At 36.8% G+C, this 19,220-nt stretch overlaps 1 protein-coding gene across 1 annotated transcript in view; it reads right to left on the reverse strand.

Moving 5' to 3' along the window:
- Positions 1 to 19,220, reverse strand: part of ATAD2 (ATPase family AAA domain containing 2) — a 64,471-nt gene that overhangs the window by 9,964 nt on the left and 35,287 nt on the right. Inside the window, exons 13-21 of the mRNA XM_065902639.1 lie at positions 18,432 to 18,520; positions 16,206 to 16,365; positions 15,289 to 15,379; positions 14,255 to 14,569; positions 13,793 to 13,925; positions 13,264 to 13,450; positions 12,408 to 12,593; positions 5,480 to 5,615; positions 195 to 391 (exon numbers count right to left, since the gene is read on the reverse strand). Of these exons, the coding sequence (XP_065758711.1) occupies positions 195 to 391; positions 5,480 to 5,615; positions 12,408 to 12,593; positions 13,264 to 13,450; positions 13,793 to 13,925; positions 14,255 to 14,569; positions 15,289 to 15,379; positions 16,206 to 16,365; positions 18,432 to 18,520 (1,494 nt within the window). The remainder of the gene's footprint in view (positions 1 to 194; positions 392 to 5,479; positions 5,616 to 12,407; positions 12,594 to 13,263; positions 13,451 to 13,792; positions 13,926 to 14,254; positions 14,570 to 15,288; positions 15,380 to 16,205; positions 16,366 to 18,431; positions 18,521 to 19,220) is intronic.

Here is a 19,220-nt window from a genome sequence, read left to right on the forward strand (position 1 = left end):
GGGCAAAGTTAATTGTCTAGGCTCTGCAGGAAAGGAAAACACCTTACATAACTCTTGAAGCCTCTATGTGCTGAGAACACTACTTGATGCTTCCAAATAAGAAAGCAAGTTCAGAGTGTACAGCGGGACGCACACAAAACTATTCAAATATTCTCTAAGTCTGAAGCATTCTGATCCAAAGACTAAATTAATACCTCATCAGGGTCAACAGGTTTAGTAAATATTCTGAATCGCTTGTCAATAGCAAGCCTATGTGTAACATTTCTTAAAAAAATCCTCAGTTCTCTAAATGTATCTTCCTCTTGCTCTTCTAGTCGTTTCAGTTCTTCTGCTGTCAGTGGTCTTGGCTCAGGTGGTGGTGCCACAGGGAGTACCTCCAGGGCCTGCAAAACTTTACGTGAACAGAAGTTAGTTATGCTCTCCCACCAGGTCAAGGGTGACAACATCAGTACACCAAGCAGACAAGCTTTCAGGGGTTATCCTCCTCCTATCTGTCAGGAGCCAAGGGATTTGGAATACTAAGTGCTACCATAATCTCACCCTCTACATCTCCTCCAGCAGTAACTGGCAGTTTGTAACTGGGAATGTGAATTGCTGAGTCATTATCATTTTAAAATCATTTAAGAGGCTATTAAAATCTTGAAAATGCCTATTTCCAGGACAAGAATATCCTAATTACTAAAAATGTCTTTCTCAAGAAGGCAGAGTAGAAGGACGTATACTCATCTCCTCCTGCAAGAGCACCAAAATCACAACTAGCTGTTGAACAACCACTGACAGGAGGATTCTGGAACCACCAAAAAAAGATACCACAAGTTCAAACACAAAGAAGTTGAAACAAGATGGTAGGAGCAGGCACAAACACAATAAAATCAAACCCCATACCTTCCAGGTGGGCAACCCACAATCTGGAGAACAACAATACCAAAGAATTTCTCCTATTGTTGTGAAGGTTCTGAGTCTCATGTCAGGCCTCCCAACTTGAGAATCCAGCAAAAGGATGGGGGATCCCAAGGGAATCTGACTTTGATGGCCAGCGGGATTTGATTACAAGACTTTCACAGGACTGGGAAAAACAGACTCCACTCTTGGAGGGCATGAACAAAATCTTGTGAATGCCAAGATCCAGGAGAAAGGAGCAGTAACTCCACAGGAGATTGAACCAGACCCACCTGCTAGGGAAGAGTGTCTCCTGTGGAGGTATGGGTGGGCCATGGCTTGGGGTCCCTGGCAGTAGCAGTCCTGGAAGGGGCCCCTTGGCCTAAGTCCTACTGGAGGTCGCCATTAACCCTACCAGGGCGCGCACAGACCCCAGGGCTAGGTCACCTCAGGTCAAACAACTAACAAGGAGGGAGCACAATGCCACTCATCAGTGGATAACTGGATTAGTTTTACTGAACACAGTCCTGTCCACCAGAGCAAGACTCAGTTTCCCCCACCACCACTCCCTCCCATCAGGAATCTTATACAAGCATCTCAGCCTCCTCCACCAGAGGGCAGACAGAAGAAGCAAGAAGAACCACAATCCCACAGTAGCTGGAACCAAAACCACACTACAGAAAGTTAACCAGGATGAAAAAGCAGAGTTTTGTCCCAGATGAAGGGACACGTTAAGACTGCAGAAAAACATCCAAATAAAGTGGATGTTTACTGGCAACTTTCCAGAAAAAGAATTCAGAATAAGTATAGTGATGATGATCCAGAATCTCGGAAAAAGAATGGAGAGAAAGATTGAGAAGATGCAAGAAAGACCTAGAAGAACTAAAGAAGAAACAGAAGAACAATTCCTACTGCTACAGAAGGAATCAACAGCAGAATAACTGAGACAAAAGAATGGCTAAGACCTGGAGGACCTAAGAATGGAGGACAGATGATGGAAATCACTGCCACAGAACAGAATAGAAAAAAGAATAACAAAAAAAATGAAGGCAGCCTTAGAGACCTCTGGGACAACACTGAACACACCAACATTCACATTATACAGGTCCTAGGAGAAGAGAGAGAGAGAAAGGACCCAAGAAAATATCTGAAGAAATAACAGCTGAAAAATTCTCTAACATGGGAAAGGAAATAGTCAACTAAGTCCAGGAAGCAGAGAGTCCCAGGCAGGATAAACCCAAGGAGGAATACACCAAGACACATAGTAATCAAAATGATGAAAATTAAAGACAAAGATAAAATATTAAAAGCAACAAGGGAAAAACAACAAATAACATACAAGGGAACTCCTATAGCTTACCAGCTGATTTCTCAACAGAAATTCTACGAGCCAGAAGGGAATGGCATGATACATTTAAAGTGATGAAAGGGAAGAACCTACAACCAAGGATACTCTACACAGCAAGACTCTCATTCAGATTTGATGGAGAAATCAAATGCTTTCTAGACATGCAAAAGTTAAGAGAACTCAGCGCCACCAAACCAGCTTTACAACAAAAACTAAAGGAACTTTTCTAGGCAGGAGACACAAGAGAAGAAAAAGACCTACACAAAGTAAACCCCAAACAATTAAGAAAATGGTAACAGGATCACACATACTGATGATTACCTTAACTATAAGTGGATTAAATGCACCAACCAAAAGACACAGAGTGGCTGGGCAGATCAGAACATGTGCTTACATGCACTTTCACTTACCACTTATCACTCTACTTAATCCCTAAATTGTACGAAATTATTTTAAAGTGTTAGGCTAATCCTTTATGGCTTGCAACTGTAATTATCTTTTATTTTTTGTCTGGCTCTTGACTGTGAAAACTGATAAACATCTTTTACTATTATGGTTATGTACTATTGTATCAAGATTGGTCAACAGAAAATAATAGAATTCTGTTATCACTAAACTGACCACTTTAATAGAAAAACCTGTAACTACTTTTTAATATCCAGATGTGTAACAGAATTACCTTAGAATTTTTTGAAAAATACAAATGCCCAGTTACTGCTATTCTTCTCTGAAGCTATAGATGTGCTTCTAATGAGCAGCCACGTTTAAAAACAACTGGACTATATATTTTATTTATCTAATTTTACTTCTTCTATTTCATATTCAGTGTTCTCATTTCATTTAGTTATGTTCTCCAATTTCTCCATCTCTCTTTTTGTTGTTGTTATTCTTTCTCAGGGCTTCCCTGGTGGCTCAGAGGTTAAAGTGTCTGCTCGCAATGCGGGAGACCTGGGTTTGATCCCTGGGTAAGGAAGATCCCCTGGAGAAGGAAATGGCAACCCACTCCAGTATTCTTGCCTGGAGAATCCCATGGACGAAGGAACCTGGTGGGCTACAGTCCCTGGGGCCGCAAAGAGTCGGACACAACTGAGCGACTTCACTTCACTTCATTCTTTCTCAAGCCTTTATCAAGTGTAGTAGAAAAGCTTTTGTATACACACATATATAGTATATATTTTAGAGAATTTATGAATTTTTGCCTAGATAAAAAAGTTTACGACAATTTGATTCCACTTGTTTGACTTAGTATGAACAGAATGCCAGATTTCTAATTTATATTCACTCAAAACTTTGATACAGTTCCATGCAGTTTAGTATCTAGTATTACTGCTAAAAGCCTAGAAAATTAATTATCTTAGTGATTTAAAAAAAAAATTGAATGAGGCTTGAAACATCTAATCCAATTCTGAGAATATAAAGAAATATTATGTTGTACAAAAAAACAAAAACCAGGAAATTAACATGTGATACAGTATTACTAACTACAGATTTTGTTCAAATTTCACAAAATTTCATGCTAGTGTCCATTATTTGTTTTCATATCTTATTTTAAGACTCCACATTGTATTTAACTGCATTGAGCAGCTTCAGTTGCATGCAACAAATTCTGGTAAATTCTCTTTTTGTCTTTATTCTATTACAAATATTTTGTAATTTTCCTTGTTATGGTTTCTTAGATATACCCATCATTTAAAAGTAGACATTTAATTTCCAAATACATGTGATTTTGTTTAAAGTATCTTTAATACTAATTTCTCATTAAAATGCTTTCTTCTCTGCAATCACCCTCTGTGTTTTTTTCAGCCTAACTTTATCGAGGCTTTTGATGGCTAAGTTGAAGATCTCTCTTGGTACATGTCACATCACACTTAAAAGTACATTCAAATATCTTTTGATACTGATCTCTAACATAATTCCACAGTGTTAAGAAAACAAACTCTGTATGATTTCAATACCTTTAGACCATGAAATTTTTGCACCGTGTTTTATGTCGCTGCATATGTTCCAATGTCTCATAGTTTACAGTCTATGGGAACCTGAACAGAATTTGTATCTTATCATTGTGTGAAAACTGTATAAATCTTCATTATGCTGACAGTGCTTTTCAGGTCTTCTATATCCTTCTACTTCTCTGTATATTCATTCTATTAGCTTTTGAGAGTTTGATATTGAAACTCCAATTAAAAATCTTAATTTACCTTACCTACTCAAAAAAAAATAACTGTATATATAATGGAACTCTATGTAACTATTCATAACCTTGTTCTGTATTTTCCAAGTTTCCTGTAAATGTGTTATCATACTTCCAAAATTTAAAAAAATTAAAATAAAAAAAAATTGAATTTCCCTGTGTGCGTGGGAGGAAGTCATTTCGACTAGTTGATTTTTTAGCTAATGAAAAATTGTGGTATGTTTCAAATATGACAAAAGTTTGAGTTTGTTTAAACAGAAATGCACTAATAATTACTCAGGATTAAAAAGGGAATATGAGAGTGCTGCCCCCATAAGTTGGCAATTTATTAAGGTAGTAAGAGATAATTATAACATCACCACAATGTCTTATCAGTAGTATGAAAAAAGTACAGAACATCATAAAGGTAGTCAATTAATTCTGTCTGATGTTAAGGAAGGAAAACATAAATTATACTAGAAGGAAAAGTAGTTCGATAGACAGAGACAAGGTTGAGGACAGACGCATTACTGACAGAGAACAAGCATGAATTAAATTATGAAAAGACACAAATATGCACTGAATGGTTTAAAGACAGAGTGCTTTGTAAGGAAAAAGACAGAAGAGAGCAAAGTATCAAAGATGGGCTTGGAAAGACAGACTGGGGCTATACTATGAATTCCAGCCCAAATTCCACAATGATTAGGGTTATACTATGAAAGGCCTTGTATGCTTTAAGAACTTTAGTCTATTTTAATAGGAAATACAAGGAAATATAGGTAAGAGGTATCAACCTTAGAAGCTTCCCTGGTGGCTCAGGTAGTAAAAAATCTTCCTGCAAAGCAGAAGACCTGGGTTTGATTCCTGGGTCAGAAAGATCCCCTGCAGAATGGAATGTCTATCCACTCCAGAATTCTTGTTTACAGAATTCCATGGACAAAGGAGCCTAGCGGGCTACAGTTCATGAGGTCACAGAGTTGGACACAACTGAGTGACTATTAGAAGATGGCAATGTCATTAACTGATATTTCATTTCCACTTTCTCAAAATGATTATATATTAACCTTGATACAGAAACTAACCTGCTTTCTTTTTGGATACAGGAGGCTTAGCAGCTTGCTTCAGAATTAAATCTTCAAAAAACTGTGTCCGTTCTTCTTTACTAGGTAACTGGACATTAAAAATTTCTCCATAGTCATGGATAAATAATTCTTGTACCTTAAAAAAAAAAAAACAAAAAACAGATGCATTATATATGTGTGTGTGTGTGTGTGTGTATATATGTTTGTATACACATACATACTATGTATCAATCATTCAATGCAACAGTAGATTATTGTAATGACAACCTAAGTTGTGTAATGAGCAATTTCTTAAATCTTTTACTTATGCTGAACTTACATATACATCACATATGCAGTGGATAAGGAACTAAAACCATGGGGTCTTCTTTAGAACTCAAGACTCCAAACATAATTCATACAGTAACTGATACAGTGATATTTTACTTAAAGGGTTTTGTAGTCATGTATGGATGAGACAGTTGGACTATAAAGAAAGCTGAGTGCTGAAGAATTGATGCTTTTGAACTGTGGTGTTGGGGAAGACTCTTCAGAGTCCCTTGAACAGCAAGGAGATCAAACCCGTCCATCCTAAAGGAAATCAGTCCTGAATATTCACTGGAAGGACTGATGATGAAGCTGAAACTCCAATACTTTGGCCATCTGGTGTGAAGAACTGACCCGGAAAAAACCCTGAAGCTGGAAAAGGCTGAAGGCGGAAGGAGACGGGGATGACAGAGGATGATGAGATGGTTGGATGGCATCACCAACTCAACGGACATGAGTTGAATAAACTCTGGGAGTTGGTGATGGACAGTGAGGCCTGGAGTGCTGCAGTCCATGGTGCTGCAAAGAGTCCGAGAGTGACTCAACTGAACTGAGATCAATTAATTCACTTTCACAACCCAAAGTGAGATATGAGAATGAGTGGTTGTTCAGTAAGAATAAAGGCTGGAAAATAGTAAGAACTGGTAAAAATATGGAGAAATTAGATCTCCTGAGCCAGTAGGAATTAAAAGGGTGCAGCCACTGTGGAAAACAGTACGCTGGTCCTTCAAAAAAGTTAAACACAGAATTACCATGTAACCCAGTATACATATCCAAAAAAATAAAAGACTCAAGAGGTACTTGCATAGCAATAACCATAGCAGGATTATTCAGGAGTTAGGCACGAGGTAAAGACAACTCAAATGTTCATCATCAGATGAGCAGATAAACAAAATGTGGTACAGACATATAACAGAATATTATTCAGCTTAAAAAGGAATGAAATTTGAACATAGGCTACAACACAGATGAACACTGAAAACACTATGCTAAGGGAAATAAGCCAGTCACAAAAGGAAAGATATTTTATGTATTTTTTCTATGCTGTATTTCTGTTCTTTCACTGTTACAAGTTTTAACAGACATATCTTTAAGCTTTTTTTTCCCCTATCAAACTGTAAAGTTAATCAACATCTACATACCAGATCTGAAGGTGCTTTTACTTCCTGATTCTCCTTCACGATATCCTTTCTGCCTGCCATTCTGAGTTCAGAAGCAAGGTCAATGTAGTTTCACATAACTTAAAAAAATGTTACTTGTTGGCAACTTCCTTCCTTGGATATCTGAGTGACCCAAGATCTTAAAGGTAACTTAAATACATTTTTGTGTATTTAGTGTCTATCATATCGATTGCATCAGGCTTAAAGAGTCTTCTGTTCGAAAAACCTGAGGCAATATTTTTCCTCTTCCTCAAAAAAAAGTTAACAAGCACAATTTTGTGACAAGTTTTAACTGTTTTCTTTGTGCACTGCTTCTTATATGCCACTTATGCAAAAACAACAACAACAACAAAAAATCCAAGAGGAGAAATTGTCTTTTAATAATTCTTTCAGTCAGAGGTTTGTGGGTAATAGTTTCTTAGGCACTATATGGTCAAAAATATATTTTGCTCTTTCACTCAAATGCTAACTTTGTTGGGAAGAAAATTACAGATTCAAAATTACTTTTCTTCTAACTTTGAAAATATTGCTCAGTAGCCTCCATAGTAGCTGGTGTCACCAGTGAAAATGTAGAAGCAATTTGATTTTCAGTCCTTTCTAGTAATGTTTTATTCTCTGGGAAGATTTTTAGATTTTTCTCTGTATTTTTGATGTTCTAAAATTTTATCTAGATATGGTTCTTTCTATATCCATCAGTTAGAACAGGGGACCTTTTAAAACTGAAGATTATGGTGTTCTTTAATTCTATGAAATGTTGTATTATTTGACTATTTTTTTCTTCTACATTTCTTTTCTCTGCCCATAAATCCCATTAAATAGATGTTAGACTTGAATCTATCATCTCCTCTATTTCCTTTAATTTTTTCCTCACTTTTTAAATCTCTCTGTCCTATTGTATTATGTAAGAATTCCTGACATCATGATCCCTCATCTTGCTAATTCACTCTTCATCTGTGTCTTTCTAGCCCTGCAGGGTTTTATATTTGGGAGGAGCTACTTCATTTGTAATGTCTTCAAAATGGTTCTTTTCCATAACAATCTGTTGCTGATGCATGGATATAATTTTCTATAGCACTGTCCTTCCTCAAATGCTTATTCATAAATTATCTCTGCCTTTCAAATATGACTGTTCATAGATGCTTTTCCTGTTTATTCTAGTTTCTATTTTCAGTGATTATTAAAGAAGGTAGGCTATATTAGAAACAGAATGTGCCTGTAATTTGTTTCCTGGACACAGGGTCTTCCCACTCCTCCCGTTCAGTACCTAGAGGCAAGTTACTGCCTTGCCACACTAGTCCTTGGTCCACCTTTATTGATTCAGCTGATGACAGACTCTGCCGACTACTATCTGGAATGGCCAGAAGTGAAGAAAGCCAAAAAACACAAAGTTGTTCAAGGACTCTCTTAATTCCCTCCGGGCACTGATCTAGGGCTAGAAATCACTCCCATTTTTCAAAGCAGCCCTTTGATGCACATACTCTGAAATGTGGTTACCCACATCCATCTAATCCTCACTGCTTGTGTTTCACAATTCACCCTAATTTCTAATCTATTACTGACATTCTTCCTCATTTTTTCATGAGTTGTCAGGGTCTACCAGTGCTTGTGCATACAGGTACTCTGACTGCAGCTTCGAGACGGACAAATTGTAATACATAATACTTCTCATACACACTACAGCCCAATGCTACATACACAATATCACTAGCTCACCAAGGAAAACAGAGACTACATAAGGCTGAAAGCAGACTTGCTTACTTGTATCCATAAAGACTATTCATTTTATGAAACCAGCAATTCTGGTCCAGTGCCCATTCCACCCTCCCGGATAGGGTGATGCTGGGCTACTTGACCCAGTTTACAATGACATACTTAGGAAATATTATCATAAAAAAGAAGCTATAGCAAAAAAAAAAGCCAAAATGTTTTAAGTACAGAGTTTCCACATTCTTGATAAAGTTATGCCAGATTAAACTGATTATGGCTTTTCAACCTCCCTGCTGCTGCTAAGTCACTTCAGTCGTGTCCGACTCCGTGACGCCACAGACGGCAGCCCACCAGGCTCCCCCGTCCCTGGGATTCTCCAGGTAAGAACACTGGAGTGGGGGGACTTCCCTCGTGGGCCAGTGGCTAAGACTCTGGCTTCCAATGCAAGGGGCCTGGGTTCAATCCCTGGTCAGGGAACTAGACCCCACATGCCACAACTAACAGTTCATATGCTGCAACTAAGACCCAGTTCAGTCAAAAACAAACAAACAAACAAACAAAAAAAAACACTGGAGTGGGTTGCCATTTCCTTCTCCAATGTGTGAAAGTGAAAAGTGAAAATGAAGTCACTCAGTCGTGTCCGACTCTTAGCAACCCCATGGACTGCAGCCCACCAGGCTCCTCCGTCCCTGGGATTCTCCAGGCAAGAGCACTGAAGTGGGGTGCCATTGCCTTCTCCGTTCAACCTCCCTCCATCCATATAAAGTTCAGCTAGTCTCCCTTATTACGAAGAGTATAAACTTAATTTGTTTTAAACCTTGAAATAATGTTTTAATTGACAGTAAGTACAATACATAAATGGTTAATGTGGCTACTAAATAGCAAGTCTCCTTTACTCTGTTAATCAGAACACTGCTAGAGTACTTAATTCATTCTGGGTACAGCCTTTCAAAAGGAATATAAAGAGAAAGACATTCAGGCGAGTGACTAGAATTTTGAAGAAACTAAAAATGTGTGATGTGCAGCAGAGCTTGCTCTTGTCACAGTTCATGTTCTCTTCCTTTTGGGCCCAGTGCTATGTCATATTCCCTAGTCTCCCTTGCAGTATGGTTCAGCCAATGGAGGTATGATTCAGCCAGCCAATGGAGCGTGAAAGGAAATGATGTATATCACTTTCAGACCAGGCACAAGAAAGGGCCAATCCTTTCAGCTGGGTGGAATGAAAACAATCTGGAGAGCCACGTGATGAAAATGAGCATGCTCTCCTAGTCTGAATGTCTGGAATAACTGCATGGCGGAGGGTACACCCATCACTCCAGTCATTTACCTGATATTGTAAGTGAGCAAGAAATAAACTTCCACTGTATTTAAGAATCCTAAGAAGTATATCTTATCATAGAAGAACTGTTTAGTGTGAAGAAGCCTGGGTTAAAGTGAGGAAATAGAAATGAATACAAAAGCATGTTCAAACATACAAAGAGCTTGCCATGATGAAGACAGATTAGACAAATTCTCTATTGTACCTGGGAAACAAATGGAGATTAAGAAATGGAAGCCTCTCAAAATAAGCTGATTTTTTTAGGAGTCAGAACTAACAAAATGAATTGTGAAGGTGTTATTACACAAAAGATAGAATTTAGGGTCCAGAACTAGGTGATTAAATTAGAAACTTTTAAGGACTCTTACCACCCTAAGACTTCCTTGGTGGCTAAAGCATCTGCCTACAATGAGGGAGACCTGGGTTCAATCCCTGGGTCGGGAAGATCCCCTGGAGAAAGAAATGACAACCCACTCCAGTACTCTTTCCTGGAGAATCCCACGGATGGAGGAGCCTGGTGGGCTACAGTCCATGGGGTCACAAAGAGTCGGACACAACTAAGTGACTTTACTTTCACCACCCTAAGAATCTAGACTTAACATACACTTAACATTCATTTCCCAATTTATTTAGTTTTTAGTTGAATAATTCACAACTACTAGAGCTGCCATTGGGAACATAACCTGGCCCCTTGATAGCTCCCTGGCATCAATCACTTCTCGGCCCTTCACTCCCTCTGCCCTAGTCACTCTAGACTTTCTGTGATTTTTCTAACACATCAGACTCACTTTTGCTCTGGGGCTTTTATACTTGCAAAGGCAAGAAACCTTTGTCCCTCAGATACCCAAATGGGCCACTACTTCACCTTTTCCAGGTATTTGCTCAAATGCCATCTTCTTAGTGAGGCCAACCCAGCAAATTTAACACTGTGACCATACCACACTCTTTTGGCACTGCTTAGCTACATTTTTCTCCATAGCAATAGGTTAGTATTGTATTTTATTTTTGTTTGTCTTTTCCCCAACTAAAATGTAAGCCCTAGGAGGATATAGATTTTTGTCTAAATCGCTCAGTGCTGTATTTCCAATGCCTATAACCATGTCTGTTGTAGAATAAGTGCTCAAAAGTATTTTTAGGTTAAACATTTGAATTTATCTTCCTACTAGTGTTCTAAAAACTGTACATCAATTCTGTTAAAGGTATGGAAAAACCACACACACATACTCACACACAAAGAAGCCTACAATATGTTTATTAAGAACTCTGGGGATAGAAAAGTGGAAAAAAAGTCCCTGACTTCACATATTTAACATTCTGCTAGGAGAGACAGAGTCAAACAAATTAATACGTTATGCCAAGTAGTGACAAAAACAAACCAGAGGGGTGGGATGAGGGTGGGCAGGAGGCTTAAAAGGGAAGGGATGTACGTATACATATAGCGGATTCATGTTGCTGTACAGCAGAAACTAACACAACACTGAAAAGCAATTATACTCCAATTGAAAAATAAACAAACTAATTGAAAAAAAAAGCAGAGTAAGGGAAAAGACAGTGGTGGGCAGAGGTGTTCCTGCCATAGGAGAACTGTATTATAAGCAGAAACAGAACAAACCTGGTCACTGGCAGTTGCCGAAATTGGTACAAATTTGAACGACAGTAATTTGGTACTATTAAAAATGTCAAGTGTGCATACCCTTCAAATAAGCTACAGTTTTTCCACTTTTAGGAATGCATGTTAAAAAATCCACATGGTAATGTTTATATGATTAAAAAACCCAAAATGCTCACTGTAGCAGTTCAACAGAAAAAAATTAGAAAATAGCTGAAATTTTATCAATAAGGACTTGGGTAAATAAAATTATGGTATACCAATACAACAGCAAAGGCTATGGTGCTCTTAAAATATAAATAAGACTTATGTATTAGAAAAACACATAAGATACATAAAGCAAGTTATGGAATAGTAATGTATCATATTCCATTTAGAGAAAAAAAATTTATAAAGTGGTCTCACTATGTGTGCTAAGTCACTGCAGTCATGTCCTACTCTGTGCGACCCTATGGACTATAGCCCGGCAGGCTCCTCTGTCCATGGGATTCTCCAGGCAAAAACAGTGGAGTGGGTTGCCATGCTCTCCTCCAGGGGCTTTTCCTGACCCAGGAATCGAACCTACATCTCTCACGTCTCCTGCACTGGCAGGCAGGTTCCTTACCACTAGCGCCACCTGGTCTCACTATACACACACACATATCCACAAGTGCTGACACATGTGCTGCCCAACAAACACATGTATCAAATAGCTAGCAATGGTATCTTTAATAGGAAAACTTTTCCTTATAATTTTATTCACCTCTTCAGTTTCTGAATATCTCTTTTAAAAATATAATGATTATGAATATCCCATTCTAAAGCATAATGATTTCTCCCACAAATTACCTCTTCTGGTAGAGTGGAATGGGGTTTGTCAGAAGTGGCAAGTAGTAAAACTGGAGCAAAAGAAGGAATATTCTGTAATAATGTGGTAAACGTGGCTTTGAGTGTTGGTCCAACTATTTCCCACCACAAGTGAATGTGAGGAACATACACTATACTTGGTGCTGTTCTCTTAGCTTCACGAATCACCTAGTAGAGAGAGAAAACAATTACATACACTTATAGAGTCAGCACATTAGCAGTGTGCTTTTTAAATCTGGAACAATTTAACTTCCAAGAACTGTCATATAAAACCCTTAAGTTTAAAAAATGCTTCCCCCAGTCCCACCATCTTGTTTTTAAATGTTTTCATAAAAGTTTCATTTTTAGAAAAACATAATTGCTTCAAGGAATTAGAAAACAGCTCAAGAAATCTAAAAGACTTTTCTGTTATGGCAACCAAGGTTAAATATAAAAATACATAAAACACTTTTACAAACTTTTAATATAACTATAGCAAAAACAGAAGCAGCAGAATATTTGCATACTTTTTGCATAGCCATCACTGTTTTAAGTACTTCACTCATTTAATTCTCACAACAGTCATGTAAGTAAAGTATTGATTTTTCCATTTTGCAAATGGGGAAAATGGGGCAGAGAGATTTAATAAACTTTCCCAAGTCTATATGAGGTGGAATAGGATTTAAAGTCATACTTTTTAATAACTAAGCAGTTAGGCATGGTTCTAATTTGAAAACCTGACGTCAGAAATCAGAAAGACCAAAAAAACACAGTACAAAAAGAATGAAGCAATTCTAGACTTTGTCTCTGGAAGACTACTTCACCTTACAGCTTATTTGTCTGGGCAACAATGAATTACCTGGGCACATGTTTCTTCAGGAGATGTAGCACTAACTCCAAAAAGAACAGGAATGTCTAAAGTGTATACTGCAAATTTTTCCAAAGCATGGATGACAGCTGGTGCTAAATGAGAACCCTGCCCAAATCCTGGTTCGCCCACTATCAGCATTCTTGGTCGAAAAGACATAGGTTGATAACAAGCATTTCTGAAAGAAATGAGTAATAACCTATGTTTTAGGAAAAAAAAGTTCAAATTTCTCTCCCAATTATCAATTATGAACTTTTATAAGCCAAAAGTTTTGACAATATGGCCAGTCAATCATAGCAGCATGGTTCATGTGGTTTTTGGAAACAATCGAACTTTACAGAAGTTTAGGAATACTTTATAGTTTCTAACATCATGAAAACTATAACAAAATATTTTCTAATATCTTAATTTTAAAAAAAGGAAATTAGCTGGCATCCTTTATCTTCTCAAGCATAATTTCATTTAGTTTCAGGGAATTCACACAAGAATGAATATATATAAATTTTCAAGGGAAACATACCTATTCAAATGAAGAAAATTAAAATTTTCTTTTGCCTTATTAAAGGATTTTTGAGAAAGTCCATTTTCGTACACTGATGGAACATCATCATCACTGTATGCCAAGTCACTTTCTAAGAGAGGACAAGAAATATCTGTAAAGCAAGCAAAAAAAGTGTACATTAGCAGCTTTTCTCAATTATAAAGTGGATCTTCACATAATGCTTCACTTTGCAACTCCAATGAGATTTTTTTTCAAAAAAGTTTGTGTACGTATAAATAACAAGTGAATTTTTAAAACGCACTTCAAACCTAAAATAGAGGAACTCTAGGGCAATCTGTGAAGTAAACTTCCTTCATATATCTAGGAAATGCAAGACCAAATTCCTTTCAAGAGGCTCTTTCACAAAGAAACACTACCGAGATGTACGAACTATTTAGCTTCACTGCCTGTGAAAGCTAAACAATCAGCTGAGTCTCCTACCAGAGCCCAACGCGCTCCGTGTCCCGGTTTCCGCGTGTGGAAACACCCTCTGCAGGGCGTCCAGGATCATGCGCACGGTGCTCTGCAGCAGAGGTTTCACAACGGTGGGCAGTGCCTGCCCCGGTGACGTCACAGCTCTCTGGGAGGCTGGTGTCATCTTTTGCATAGCTACCTCAAAGTCCTTAGCGGAGATATTAATTGAAGAGAGATCCAACTGCAGTTTCTCACTAGTGGTATAGATCTGTGGGTAGCGTCGACGCAGAGCACATAAAGCAGCTTCAGAGCATATTGACTTAATATCTGCACCACAGTATCCTATCAAAGGCAACCAAAAAAGAAAAAAAAAAAAAAAATTAAAAGTAAATCACCACTGTATTAAGCAAGATGAGGGCTAAAAGAAAATTTAAAGATCAGCCTAGCAATGTAGTAGCAAAATATTTAGGAGTAGCAAGGCTAAAATGTCTCTCATCCCCTCAGTGAACTCACATGGTTGACAATAACCCCTAACAAATCAATCAACTTTTGAGAGTGAAATACGCAAGCACTAAAAGCAGAGCGCAGGGCTCAAGAGCATGAGTTTTGAAATCAGATCATCAGGATCAAATTCCAGTTTGTCATTTACTGGATGTGTGATCTTTTCAGAGAATCATCTATGCTTTCTCAGCCATTTCTCTATCTGTAAAATAGGGATAAAGCTACCTACTTTACAGGATTGATGTAAGAGTTACCTGAAATAGCATATGTAGAATGCGTAACAGAATAATTAGAAAAATGTAAACAGATCTAACTTCATTCTCAAATTCTTTGACAGTCAAGATGTTAAGTACTATGTTAAGTACTATGTTAAGTACTACCTAGATATGGTATCTAGGACTTTATAAGAAAACATGTCACAAATTATAAATAAGAAACAAATCTAACTTTGTATTTCTTTAAACAAGAAACAAGGTTTCTTTAAACCTTGCCAAAACTCCAACTTATTCCATCTTTGAAAGGCATGTAATATTTCTTTTAATGCCTAAAACAGTGTTTACCAACACAGTTTTCTGCGAGTTCTTCCAGAAATATGTCCAGTGGTTTAGGATTCCAATTCCTCGTGTGAATTTTTAGAATTTCTTTTCGAGCCTACAAACAAAAACAATTTAATTTTTCTATAATACAGTGCTATTCAGATTAGAGTAACTTTAAGTTAATTGGGTTATCTAAAAATGTAAAGCTGTCAATACCTAATATAAACAGAAATATGAAACAGTAAAAATGGAAAAAAAATGATATATTTGTATGAGCTTAAGAAATTTATATTAAATAAGACTGCATTTTTAGTGCTCAAGTTCTAGTCATTACAAATGTGAATGAGAAAAATTAACGACCTACTGGATTATTGTTTATTCTGGTACATATTAAAAACTGTTGAGTACTGACAGCTCTACCCATATTTTCATACTTGGTTCTCAAAATATTCAGCAGCTTTAAAGTAACTGGGTAGAATTACATGGTTGTATCCATGAAAAAGTCAAGTCTAATGAACTGGCTAAGGACTGACTGTTAGGCCACATGTTCTGAATCAAAATAAAGTTATATGATTAACAAGCAAAGGCTCTGCTTGGGGTGGCGGGGAGGGCGCAGAGGTGTACGTCTAGGGATTCCCTGGTCCAGTGTTTGGGACTCAGCACTTTCACTGTCATGAGCCTGGGTTAAAATCCTGGGTGGAGAACCAAGATGCCACAAGGTACGCATTCCCAAAATAATAAATAAATAAATAAATAATTATCTGAGTTCTTTTCTTTAAATAATGCCTCTCTAAAAATACATACATACCTATTTGAATGTTAATTATACAACTTTGCTTCAGAACATACAAAACTCAACCTTCAAATTTGTACTGTACTAAGACTTGTTCAAGATAAGCACAATCAATTTTGTCAAAATTTGAGTGATGTTAAATTCTTACATCTTTATCAGGTAGGCTAAAAAGGAATTCTCTGTCAAAACGACCAGGCCTTCGTAAAGCAGGATCAATAGAATCCAGTCTGTTGGTAGCACCAATGACCACAATTTCTCCTCTGCTGTCCAATCCATCCATCAGAGCTAGTAAGGTGGAAACAACTGAACTAAATTTAAAAATAAGAGAGACGAGATTAACTATATAGAAGCCAAATACATCATTTCTTTTTTGTGAAGATTTAATACATTAAATGTGTGAATAAATCTTCTCAGAGCATCCCACTATTTTCAAGACTTTTAAAAAAGAAAATCTGTAAAATAGCATACTACATGGCACACAGACATTTAAAATCAATGGGAAACACACTTAATATGCTACAAATGGATCCTGGAAGCCACTTCATAAAATACAATTTCACATAGAACTTTGGAGTTCTCAAACAAGGATGCAACATCAAAAGAAAAAAAAAAAAATACAAGTATTAGGCAGATAAACAGAAACTTAAAAAAAAAAAGTTTCAAAAGTTTCATTGTGTACACTTTATCAAAGGATGCCAAAGTAAGACAGAATACAGAATATACTGGACTATGATTGTTTCTAGGGCTTTTTAGTGCCCAGAGACAGGAATTATTTTTTCTTTAAAAATAAATTTCATCATGAGTTCATACTGATACTCCAATTCAAATAAAGATGCAAGGGTTTTAATTTAACTTATTTTATATTTGCATCCCCTTTCTCTTAGGCTAAAAATCTTATTTTCTAATGTGTTCACATAATTACTTATTTGCACTATCCTACAATATTATCAGAAACAGTAAGATACAGAATACAGTTTAATCATGGCCAATGTGCTAACTTTTAAAAAAGCTTAATTTAGCAAAAACGTTTTTCTCTAAAATTTTTTAAGTCTTTGGAAGAAAACAAAAAAACTTGTATGATAAAATTTCTCTTAAAAACACATATTTGAAATGGCACGTGCTTGCTAAAATTATTCTGTATTTGTTGCTGAAATTTCTCCAATCCCTTTTAGAGTTATTTCAAACTACAGTAGTTACTCAACTGCTTGACTGAAAAGTGATGGTGCTAGTGTTATTCCTACTAACACAATGAATACAATATAGCTGATATTGAAATGAGTCATATCTAAAAAGTGTGTATCATTATTGCTAGGTATGAGCACACACAACTATTTTTATCATATAGGAGTAAACATTTTAATTTACTCAGAGCAACAAATAAAATTCTACAGCATCAAGACAAAGAAGGGTATAATATAGTAAATGTTGTTGGGCATTATAAAAGCCAAAACCTACATATCACTCATATTTTTACATCTTGTCCCTCTTTTACAACATCTACAGTAAAAATAATATTGGCATTATGAAGGCATGCAAACATTCGCTTTTGGGTATCCCGAATTAATTAAGTAGTTACATTTAAGAAGGTCTGCAGAACTGAAGATGAACTAGGACTAAAGTAACTGAGACTCAAGTTGAGGCAGTGGCACTAACGAAAACTGCTCCCTTGGGTACTCAGTTATCACAGGGGAGATGTAATTTTCTCATTCTGAAAATGAGGAAGTTGAGCGAGTATTAGAAACTTCAACTAGTGGCCATATACTAAGATATATTTTGCTTGGCTCAGGTAGTGCCTTTAAAGCATCTGAACTAGTTGGCAACATCTAAAAGATAGTTAACAGACATACAATTTAAGAAAGAGAAAATTTATTTTTCAAATCTGAGTCAGCTTTTACACTTCAACAGGCTGGAGCTAAAAGCAACTGGCTATGCTCTGACGATTGGACATTCAGACACACTTCTCTTACCCACTCACTGGCCTGCCTCACTCATTTTATCTGCCTTTATCACCAACTCGATAGGCATGAGTTTGAGTAAACTCCAGGAGTTTGTGATGGACAGGGAGGCCTGGCGTGCTTTTCATGGGGTTGCAGAGAGTCAGACACGACTGAGAGACTGAACTGATTTACCTCACTGGGCCAGTGGGCATTTAAGTCTGTATCACAAGTTAAATCTATAACCAATACTGTGTTTGAGAACATCCTACCATTTGGAACTGGTTCACTTTTCTTTTTTGTACTATACATTGGTTTCTACTACCAAACAACAACTGGTTTATAAAGTTTCTAACCATTTAACATTCTATCCTTCTTGCAACAGTAATACAGCTCAGAATATAGGGAGAAAGGCAGAAGCACCATCAAGCAAGTTTTACCTGTGAATTTGATCTTGCCGGCTTGATCGTACTGGGGCCAGACCATCAATTTCATCTAAGAAAATAATTGACGGGCGCATCTGATAGGCCTAGAAAGCAGTCCAGTGATTGCATGCTGTCATGAAAGACTTCAAATATGTAGACTCAATATAAACCACTTTAAATTCATTCCTACTTGCGCTTAATAAATTTTTAAAAATATAACTGTAAATTCAAGAATTGTGTTTTAAGGATTCAGACTAAATTATAACAGCGTATGATTTAAGTTTATTTGTATATTCAGCTGGAAATATTCAAAATTCATACTCCACTGGTTATATCCCTTAGATTTCATATAGCTATAATTATCAGGACACAAAAAACATCTATAGAAGACCAACTGTCAAAGCAAAACAAAGAACAGAAGACAGTGACAAAGCCTTCCTCCATGTCAGGATGAGAAAACATTTAACAAGATGCTATAGTTTAAAATCAATTTCAAAAAAATAAAAAAATAAAATCAATTTCAGTAAAAATTTAAAAAGCCTCAGTGAATTTTACAAAGAGATATTAAAGTATTTGCAGCAATATGCCTCAGTAGATCAGAATGTATTATCTCATAGCTAACTGTTAATACATCTGGGATATGAAACTGAAAGCCACTCGGGCAGAGCTAATCTTCTGCTTGCACACTGAAACATAAACTCACTAGTGTTATCTCTTTATGAAAATATCACTCTTTCTCTAGATACGAGACTAAAGCCTCCAAAGAATTTAGACCCAATTATTCTCTTCTCTTTTCTCTCTAAA

This window comes from Muntiacus reevesi, chromosome 12 (genome assembly GCF_963930625.1).
Source record: "Muntiacus reevesi chromosome 12, mMunRee1.1, whole genome shotgun sequence".
NCBI lineage: Eukaryota > Metazoa > Chordata > Mammalia > Artiodactyla > Cervidae > Muntiacus > Muntiacus reevesi.